Consider the following 10,566-nt stretch of genomic DNA (forward strand, 5'->3'; position numbering starts at 1 on the left):
AATCCGCCTGCCTCTGCCTCCCAAGTGCTGGGATTAAAGGCGTGCGCCACCACCGCCCGGCTCTTTTTGGTGTTTTTGAGACAGGGTTTCTCTGTGTAGCCCTGGCTGTACTGGAACTCATAGGCTGGCCTTGAACTCCATCCGCCTGACTCTGCCTCCCAAGTGCTGAGATTAAAGGCAGGCAACACCACTGCCTGGCAGATATGTCTTTTAAAAGCTTGAACTTATAGGAAATAAGAGTCAGAAGGATCAGAAATATAAAGCCATATTTGGGCTACATAAAAAATTTGAAATTGTGGCTGGTGAGATGGCTTAGGGGTTAAGAGCACTGACTGCTCTTCCAGAGGTCCTGAGTTCAATTCCCAGCAACCACATGGTGGCTCACAACCATCTGTAATGGGGATCTGATGCCCTCTTCTGGTGTATCTGAAGATAGCTACAGTATACTCACATAATGAAATAAATAAATCTTTAAAAAAAAGATTCATTAGAAAAAAAGAGAGAATATAGAATTTAAAGCTGGGCACATGCCTTTAATCCCAACACTTGGGAGGCAGAGGCAGGCAGATTTCTGAGTTCGAGGCCAGCCTGGTCTATAGAGTGAGTTCCAGGACAGCCAGGGCTACACAGAGAAACCCTGTCTCGAAAAACAAAAAACAAACAAACAAAAAAAAATTGAAATCAGCCTGTGTTACATTACATGAGACCCTGTTGTTTAAATTAAAAAAAAAAACAAAAAACAAAACTGTGGGCTGGTAAAATGGGTCCATGGGTAAAGGTCCCTGACTCACATGGTAGAAGGCAAGCACTGACTCCCTGAAGTTATCTTCTGACTTCCATACATCAGACAAGTTGCATGTATGTGCATGAATGAATACACACACACACACACAAACTGAAGCACTCTGATTTTGGAGCCTGCACCAGCTGTGGCGTGTCTCCCTGCACTCATACATCTCCTGGTTCTTGGTTTGATTTTATGTTCCCTGTCTATGCTACCCTGTCTCTCTTGAGAAGGGCACAAGTATATTAGTGTCATTCCGCGTCATTGTTAGAAGAGACTTGGTAAAGTAGGGGGCAAGTAAACATGGCTTGGACTGGGTGTGTGGCACACACCTGTAATCCAGTATCCTAGAAATTGAGGCATGATTATTGTGAGTCAGGCCAGTTTGGGCTGTGTCCTTTAAAAAAACAAAAATCCTAAATAGGGCTTGCCTTCAAATTTCAGCTATATATTCTATAATTTTGGACTTTTTTTCATTTTGTTTTGTTTGTTTTTTGAGACAGGGTTTCTCTGGCTGTCTTGGTACTTGGTCCTGGCTGTCTTGGTACTTTGGAGAACAGGCTGGTCTGTAGATCCTCCTGCCTCTGCCTTCATAGTACTGGGATCAAAGGTGTTTGCTTTTACACACAGCTTAGGCAAATTATGTAACCCAATGTTTCTTACTGCTAAATTAAGGATCACAAATAGTACTTCATGGTCACCAAGAGAATAAAATCAGCAGGCAGAGGGCCTGCTGTTGTGTCTGGTACTTGTTCCTGCGAGTGAATGTTGGGAAAGATGTTTTCAAAGAAAGTCTGCTTAGCACCTATTCCTTGGTACCCCCTTTCCTTTTTCTAGAGACAGAATAAAAGCCTCAGGACATTGGCTATGATGTGGGAGTAAGTCCTGAAAGATGGTCATTGTAGATGTGTCTGCTGTTGTGGTTGCCTGGGTGAAAGGAAGCATGTGGTCAACATATGGTGGCCCCAGGGTACAGAGAATGGTTCTGGGGCTTGGCCTGATCCATTTTGCTTGCATTCTTTTAGGAACCAGTGTTATCCAAGGAGCAGCCTGCATTCCAGTATAGCAGCCATGTCTCTCTGCAAGCTTCCAGTGGGCACATGTGGTGAGTGAGTGTATGCTGGAGTGTGTTGCTCAGCTCCACAGAAACTGCCAGTTAAAAAAGTGAGGGCTGGCTGGGCAGTGGTGGTGCATGCCTTTAATCCCAGCACTTGGGTGGGAGGCAGAAGCAGGCGGATTTCTGAGTTTGAGGCCAGCCTGGTCTACAGAGTGAGTTCCAGGACAGCCAGAGCTACACAGAGAAACCCTGTCTTGAAAAACCAAAAAAACAAACAAACAAAAAAGTGAGGGCTGGAGTTGGGTGTGGTAGCTGTACACCTATAATCCTAGCACTTGGGAGACTGAGGTAGGTTTGAGTTCTAGCCCAACCTGAACTATATAGTGAGACTCTATTTTGGCTCATGCAAACAATAATAAAAACACCTGAGCAAGTTGAACTTGTGGTCAGTTCAGCAAAGGTCCTGGGATAAGCACAGATGGGTGCTATTCATTGCTGTGTGGTACTCTCTGGCTTTTATGACTCTTAGTTCCTTATAATTTGTGACCTAAGAACTTAGGTTCCAAGACTTGAGACTGAATTGCTAGTATAGTAGATTCTAATCTTGATTACGGTGGGGCACTTATGTAGTATGTATCCAAGTGGCTGTGTTTTTTTGTGTGTGGCTGGAGATTCTTGGATCTCTGCTTAGATTATAATCCCAGCTCTCACTCCATCAGAGGACATGGGGCCACACAGTTTAAGAGGACTTTCAGTTCAGACCTTACTTCCTCTGAACCAGCTTCTCCAATCCTTAGGGGCACATTTCGTTTTGAGAGACCTGATGGCTCCCACTTTGATGTCCGGATCCCACCCTTCTCCTTGGAAAGCAATAAAGATGAGAAGACACCACCTTCAGGCCTTCACTGGTAGGCCAGCTGAGGCTCAGGTTGGCCCTAAAAGAACAACAGCTCTCAACCCGTAATTGCTGCAGAACTCTAAACCTCTCCCTGCTGTGGAGTTCTTTTTTTGGAGGGAGATTGTAACTTTTCTTGGAAGACCCACATAAGACTCCTCCAAGGTTGGTCCCTGCCCAGGCTCTGCCTACACCGTGTTCCAGCAAAGCTGTCAGGGAACTGTGTTCAGTTGTCACATGTTTTCTGGAATGTGAGGTGTAGTCAATAAACCAGTGCTCACTTGGCCATCATGGCCATTTTTGTCTCCAGGGTGTCAGGCCCCCTTGCTGGCCCTATAGGAACTCTTAGTTGCTTTCCATGCAGTTTCTTCTAGGGAGCTGCTGGCTCTGCTAGGGTGTGTCTTTCTCAGAGGCTGGACATCTCCTGGGGGGACTGGTTAACAGTGGACAGTGTGGACTAAGTTCTTGGTCTCTTTACCCTCCGCCCAGTGTAGAGGAGGCCAGCATTTAGAGTTGGACTGACCTGACTATAAACTCGGATTACCCACCAGCACCCCTGGCTTCACGAGGCCTGGAGAAGAGTGAGGCAAAACCAGTCAGGTTTCCTGGAGCTGTGGACTTTTGAGCATTGAGCAAAGTCTGTCAAGCATCCAGACCACAAGTGCAGGAGTTCAGTCAAGAAGCAGCTTAAGTTTTGGTCAGTGACCAAGTCAAGCCGCTTTTGAAGCTTCTTTCAGGTCAACGGGAGTCAAGAGAATTGGGCTGCATTTTGCCCATTCTTAGGATTCCTTCACCACTATAGTCACTGTTAGAGGTCCTTTATTCTTTCATTATTAAATCTTGGTTCCAGTCCTTGTGAGTATTGTTCTTAATCTTCCACCAGGGGGAGTGTGGGTCAGTAGGACTACAGAGGAACTAGTATCTTGACCTACCTAGAACACAAGGTCACTGAGGGAACAGAAATAAAAGAACTGAACCACGGCTGTGAGCTGGCCAGGCTCTACTCACTGGAAACATGGCTCACTCAGCAGTGTAAAACAATTTTATTAGAAGTTAGTGTTTACTTCTATCACTTAGGGTAAGCAACCAAGATTGCAGATATGTAGTAAAGGACACATTCTTTCGTGCCAGAACCTGTTACCCTTCAGGCCAGTCAGTCACACTTCCCAGGTTCAACAGAGCACACAGCTGGTGTTTGTTAACAGCTCCAGTCTGACCCTCATGCATGTTTTATGTTTACATCCCCTGGGCTGCCTGTGATCAAAAAACCCATCCTGCCAGAACTACTTTTGGACAGGCCTGGGAAATCTCAGAAGCCACCATAGCCACCAAGTCCAGATCACTGCAGCATTAGTGTTTTCCTTAAACCAAGGAGAAGATGAATGCCCAACCCAAGACTCCTGCTGCTGTGCTTTCTCAGTCCAAGATTAAACTGCAGGACCCGCAGAGATATGGATGTCCAAGCACCACATAGAGGCTAAAGTGGTTGTGGAGGTAAAGAGACAAACGGGAAGCACAGCAGGGAGCTGGAAATCTGAAGAGTAAAGGGCTTCTTGGGGACAGCTGAGAAAACAGATTGGTGGCCTCACACTGTAACATTCCAAAGTCTGTGGGAAAGACTCAGAGCCAAAGCCTATATTTGGCAAAAAAAGTTGGATTGTCATCTCAGTTCCAGTGAGATCTGAAGAACTAGTAGCTGCTCATCACTAAGGTGCCTGACCCAAGCATCTTAGAGCTATTTATACATTCAAGATTGTGACTGGCATAAGATGCCTCATTACTAAGTCACATTTCCCATTTCCCCTCTCTGTCATGTCAGGTCAGATCCTTGTGAGAGCCCAGCCCTGGGCTTGGCACCTGCCCATAGGTTCTAAGAGGTGAGCTATGAGTGTACATGTGATAATCATAAGAGTGGTCAAGGAATGCAGCTGACGATCTGTGCCCTTTCTTGAGCACTGTTGATGAGCCCCCTCCAGTGACAACATTCCTCTGGAAAGAATCCAGTTAAGAGCCAATCCCAACAAAGAAGGGGAGGGAAACCAAAGCCCAAAGGAAGAATTTACACTGGGTCTAGATCTTGGTACCTCCATGGTCAATGACCCAAAAGAAAGGCCTTTCAAAGGCTTAGGTTGTCCTAGTTACTACGCATTTGGAGATCCATTACTAGGCAGAACCACTACTCAGAGCCAGAACATACCCATGGTGTCAGGGCTGCACCACATCTGTGGACACTGCTGGCTTCCGCTGATAGCTCCACAGCCTTTTGCTGCAGCTTGTTTCTGGCCTGCACCACAGCTTCTGGCTTTATGGTCTGTGGGGACAGCATGTCTTAGAGCTGAGCAACCCAAGTATGAAGCTCAAACCAAAGAATCCTGTTGAATCTGAGTCAGTGATGTGACCCTACAATGTAGGGGTGAGGTATCTTTCCCCACAGGATGCTATTAAAACCATCTTCAACTTGGACATCCTTTCCCTCTTGGTATTCTTTGGCTAGTCAGGCTGACACGCCAAAGCTGGTCAGTCTAGTTACTTTTTTTTGAGACAAAGTCTGTGTAGCCCAAGCTGGCCTGGAACTTTAACTACATGGCACAGGCTGGTCTCAAATTTGTGATCCTCCTGTCTCAGCCTTTCCTTCAGATTTTGCAAGAGGGGATCAGTGTCAGAAAAAGCTTTGGGTCAAGGCAGAATAGATTCTCATGAATGATAGCCATACAAAGTGCTTTAAAGATGGGTCCTAGGGCTGGGTGGTGGTGGCACACGCCTTTAACCCCAGCACTTGGGAGGCAGGGGCAGGTGGATTTCTGAGTTGGAGGCTAGCCTGGTCTACAGAGTGAGTTCCAGGACAGCCAGGGCTACACAGAGAAACCCTGTCTCGAAAGACCAAAGGAAAAAAAAAAGATGGGTTCTAGAATATTGAAAAGGGTGGAGTGAACATGTGAGTATGTGTGCCTATAAGTGGGGTCCTGGCATTCTGTAGAGGACATGCTTAGTCCTAGCCTTTCCCTCAGACTAGAAACTAGTCACTTCTTAGATCCTTAGTCAGTGTGGCAGTACTGGGGATTGAACCCAGGGCCTTACACTTGCTAGGTAAGTATTCTACCACTGAGCTATGCCACTAGCCTTCTTTTTAAAATTTTATATTGAGGATCTTGCTATGTTGTCCAGGCTAGCCTAGAACTTGTTATCCCACCTCGGCCTCTCCATAGCTGGGATTATAGGCATGGCCACCATGCTAACATCTAGATTTAAAAACAAACTAACAAACAAACAAACAAAAAAAAAAAATCCAGGTTATACCAATGTTTAAACGCCTTAGGAAAAAAAAAAGGCTGCCTTTTCTGTTCAAAATTGGGTCCTCCCAGCACCAGAAGCCTCCTTCCCCCTAGAACAGAGCTGTTCCCGTGGGCCTCAGCTGTGGACCTACAAGGCTCAGCCAAGGGCCCCGCAGCATTCCTGGCAGGAGGTGGGAAGTCAGTGCACTCATCCGAGAGCAGAAGTAGCTCTCTGTTAGCAGGAAGTGGGGTGGCATCTGGAAGGGCTGGGGGAGGGAGGCCAGGCAAGACAATGTGGCCTTGCCTCTCCCAGCTGCCTGACCTCCCAAGCAGGCTGTCACCTGTACACGCTAGAACAGGCTCCCAGCTAGCAGGAGCAGCATAGGGTGGCCAATGGGTTCGTTCCACAGGGTGGCAGATAGGACTTCTTGTACCCTGATTTCCTAAGGGTCTCATTAGTCTCGATGAGCAGACTGATGGCCAAGTTGCCGGTCGTCGTAAGTGCTATAGCGCTTGACGTGAATGCGACGGACGCGGTCCCGTAGTTCAAAGGTGTCCTCATCTTCACTGGGGGAAGCCTGGCTGCGGCTCCGGCTTGTGGCCTCCAGCAAGGAATTGTCAGGGACTCGAGGGGTCTCATAGAGTAGGACATTGAGCGTTTCCTCATAGATACGGGCCTCAGGGAATTCCACCTGGAGTGAACAGAAAAGACAGAGTGAGGTTTTATTTAGTGAGGAAACACCTAATGTAGGAGTCAGGTGGCTGCCCGGCTGCCTCTCATGAGGGGACATGAGAATATAGATCAACACCTCCAGCTACCCTACAGCATCCCATAACTTAAGACTAGTATGCATGGGGTATGTCCAGGTACAAACACAATTCTATGGGCTAGGTGCCAGATGAAGCCTGAGCTTTCTGGGCTGCAGTTTCTATATGTGTAAAGTGGTGTCAATAACTACCTTCTTTGGTTTTGTTTTTTTGACACACGGTCTCCTTATAGTTCAAGCTGCCCCAGAATCAGAATCCTACCTTGGCCTTCTAAGCACTATGATTCCTGGTACACCAATCTGAGCTAACACCTCTTAACAGTTGCCAACAAAGCAATAAAGACATACATTGTTTCGCCCAGTGACTAGAAAGCAGCTGCCTAGCCAGGCTGGGTGCTGCCTCCCTGCCACCCTGCCACCTAGGAGGCTGAGGTCAGGGGGATGGAGAGTTTGAAGCCAGCCCACCTAATGAAACCCTGTCTCAGCACAGGGGTGGAGGAGAGAGGATAGCTCAGTGGGTAAAGGTGCTTGCCACCAATCCTGACAACTTGAGTCTGGTCCCAGGACACAAATGGTGGAACCCAAACTCCAAGCTGTCCTGTCTTTCACTCCCAAGCCACAGCAGTGCACACCCACCAACACAGATAAATGCATTAATAGAGGAGCAGCTCTGAGAAGCAGCTTCATTGCTTTTCTGACCCAGAATGGCTCCAGCTGGGCCTGTCTCATACCTGGGGTGTGAGGGGTTAGGAAGAGAGCATCTAGGAAGAAGACAGGCCCTGCCACCTCTGCTGGATCCTGACTCCACCATCACAGTCCCTTGTCTTCCCTCTCTCCTGCTCCTACACCCACTGCCAAAGATTGCCACCTGATATAAGCTGCCCTTCCAACAACCCTCAGGACACCGTGTAGCAGTCTGGGGCTAAGCTTCTCTAGTCTCAGTGCTTGAGCCCTTCACTTCCCATCACTTTCCAGATAACCTGCGTGGCATTCCACCTAGTAAAACCCTGCTGTCTCCAAGTACATGCTCTAGGGAGGACACCTGCTGACATCTGCAGACAGGGAGAAGCTGAGTCTATGTACACTGTCCCCTATCAAGTAATTCCCGAAGCTGACTATAGTGGACTATGCCTACAACCCTGGTACTAGCGGGCTGAGGCAGGAGGAATGCCATGTACGTGTAGTCAACCTAGCCTATGTAGCAAGTTCTAGCCTGAGCTTCAGAGACCCTGTTTCAAAAAAATAAAGAATAAATAAATACAAATATAAAAAAAATTACAAATTTCATAAAAGGTTCATCAGGTACTGTGATCCCTCCATCGGCTCAGGAAGCCAGCTGGCCAGGAACACCATGCTCGCCTGGCTGCAAGAGTAGTGTTTAAGTGGAAAGCACACCGCACTGTTGCTTCTGAGTTGTACCTTGACACGTATTGGCTACTCAGACTCTCATCCCGTGTCTGCAAGCAGGGAAACAGACCAATGCCGTTTAAATGGCTCCCCAGAGTCAGACATCTGGGAAAAAAAAGCTGGGGACCAGAACTGCCACCTGAGTTGTGACAACCTGAAAGACCCAGCCCTTCCACAGCACCAGGAAGCTCCCTGCTGCTCGGTGCGCTGCTTCCTGGGCAGCTGCAGAGTCTCTGACCACCCTCCAACCTCTCTCCAGGCTCTGTCCTACCTGGCACCATCATACCATATTTGGGAAAGTACACGCGGCCCTTCTGTTGCGGTGGGCAGAGTACATGGGGGCAGTACCAGTTCTCCATCTTGGAGTGTGACCATCTGTGTGACCTGTCCCTGGCAAGGGACAGCCCATACATACCTTGGTCTGCTTCTTCTCTGTGGCATAGACGATGGAGGTGCAGCACACCTCTGCCAGCTTACGGCCCTGCCCATAGAAGGACCAGCAGCAGATCTCGTCCCCGATGACATCCTTGATGAAGAGCACGCGACCGTTGAAACGCAGGGACAGCTTGTCAAACAGTTCAATGTTTTTCAACAGGTGATCATCAGAGTTGCTGAAAAACCAGAAGGCCGGTAGGCCTGGAATGAGGTTCCTGCCCAAGGGGGCTGCTGGGAAGTGCTAGCTTCTCCCCCTGATCCTATCATGTTAGAATGAAGTTAAGGCAGAGGGACAGGGAGGCGGAGACCAATCTGGAGGACTGGGGCCTGTGAAGGGAATGGGTGGAGGTGGCCCTCAGTTACAGCAGAGAGCTTTGAGGGAAAGAAGTGACCCTTCCTTAAGCCTGGAAGAAAGGGCCCCTCACTACTACTTTGGCAGTGTTCCTTCTTTGCCATGGGGTGATGCATTGTCTACTGGGGACCAGGAGAGTCTAGAAGCAAGCTGCAGCCACCTGGGCCTACCTAACCACAGCCTGTTGTGAGGGCACAGTGAGACCCACAGGTACCAGGAGGACTCAGCTCATAACTTCCTAGAATCTTTCTTTACGCGCTAAGATACTGGCTGGCAGCATCTAACTCCTGGCACGCTCTTGATAGGACGCAGGCATGTTTCATGTTTTAACATCTACATCCCAACCAGGCTACATCACAAATCCCAAATGTCTCTACCCTGAGCTCCCTTCTATCCCCCTTAGCAAAGGTGGTTTCAAAACCGAGCCCCATGTTGTGTGTGCTGGGAACCTGTGAAATCCCTCAGGTCTGCTGCGCAGTGCCCACTCTGGGGGCTCAGCCCTGTAACTGCCTCTGCTGCCCTCCCCAGGGCCCCAGCAAAGACGCCTGCCATACCTGGTGTATGAGTACTTGTTATTGCTCCTGTTGTACAACAGCTTCACCACAGGCTATGAGGGAAGAAAGAGTGAGGGCTAGGCCAGGGAGCCCGGTGGCCCCAGGCCCAGACCCTCAGAGCACCTGGTACCTTTGTGGAGGATTCAATGAGCCTGTCCTCCTCCCTCAGGGATGTGATGATGGGGATGTTGCACACAGGCTGGTAGGAGTCTTTCTTGTCCTGGGTGACACACAGAGCAGAGAGCTGCCTTTAGGATTCTATGCTAGCCAAGCCTAGCCAAGGTCATTCCCAGGCCTCTGCCACAGTCACCCCCTGCCTGGTAAGGAGGTACCAGACAGTTCATGATGTTCTTGGTAACAGAGACTGCCAGCCAGGAAGCAGATCCCCACTGCCAGAAATCTGAAGCTGATACCTAGGCACATGATGTGGAGGTATAGCCCTCTTGTGCTGCCAAGCATGAATCCAGCAGTCTGCTAGGCCTGGGAGCTCCCCATTGTCCTGACTGGGTTTGGACTCATCAACTTCATTTCCAACACAGCGTCCCAGGGGGCAAGCCTCAGGTCCCCTGAGGGACCATTCCCGACCTCATAAAACCGCCAAATGATTCCCATACCTGCAGGGCAGTCTGGCACATGTTCACTAGCCCTTGAATGAGGTAATATTTTGCTTCAGCCATCAACTCTTGGATTTCTTGCCGGCTCTGAGGGAGGGTGATGGTATCATCTCGGAGGTAATTCAAGATGGTGCCAAAGTGCTTTCCACATCGGTCTATGAGGATCCAGCCTGGGGATTTAGAGGGGCCCCACAGGATTACTGTTTGTCTCCAGCTGTGTCCAGCGCTGGCAAAGGCCACCTGAGAGAGGCAGGCAGGCGGCAGGATGCAAGGAAAGGAGCTATGTGGGTTGGAGAGATGGCTCAGCAGTTAAGAGCATTGACTGCTCTTCTGAAGGTTCTGAGTTCTAATCCCAGCAACGACATGGTGGCTCACAACCATTCGTAATGAGATCTGATGCCCTCTTCTGGTGTGTCTGAAGACAGCTAC

The 10,566-nt window shown here is 48.9% G+C and overlaps 2 protein-coding genes across 3 annotated transcripts in view; one reads left to right on the plus strand and one right to left on the minus strand.

Annotated features, from left to right (window-relative positions):
- Poldip2 (DNA polymerase delta interacting protein 2) overlaps positions 1–3,588 on the plus strand; it is an 11,293-nt gene extending 7,705 nt beyond the window's left edge. The window contains exons 10-11 of one of the 2 annotated variants that reach the window (XM_031351530.1): positions 1,810–1,889; positions 2,639–3,588. In XM_031351530.1, the coding sequence (XP_031207390.1) occupies positions 1,810–1,889; positions 2,639–2,753 (195 nt within the window). In that variant the 3' untranslated portion in view covers positions 2,754–3,588. The remainder of the gene's footprint in view (positions 1–1,809; positions 1,890–2,638) is intronic. The other variant, XM_031351532.1, reaches the window with a different exon arrangement.
- Positions 3,589–3,760: 172 nt separating this feature from the next.
- Positions 3,761–10,566, minus strand: part of Tnfaip1 (TNF alpha induced protein 1) — a 14,829-nt gene continuing 8,023 nt past the window's right edge. The window contains exons 3-7 of the mRNA XM_031351533.1: positions 10,138–10,307; positions 9,654–9,743; positions 9,524–9,576; positions 8,598–8,793; positions 3,761–6,700 (exon numbers count right to left, since the gene is read on the minus strand). Of these exons, the coding sequence (XP_031207393.1) occupies positions 6,464–6,700; positions 8,598–8,793; positions 9,524–9,576; positions 9,654–9,743; positions 10,138–10,307 (746 nt within the window). The 3' untranslated portion in view covers positions 3,761–6,463. The remainder of the gene's footprint in view (positions 6,701–8,597; positions 8,794–9,523; positions 9,577–9,653; positions 9,744–10,137; positions 10,308–10,566) is intronic.

Source organism: Mastomys coucha, unplaced genomic scaffold (assembly GCF_008632895.1).
Source record: "Mastomys coucha isolate ucsf_1 unplaced genomic scaffold, UCSF_Mcou_1 pScaffold5, whole genome shotgun sequence".
Taxonomy (NCBI): Eukaryota; Metazoa; Chordata; class Mammalia; order Rodentia; family Muridae; genus Mastomys; species Mastomys coucha.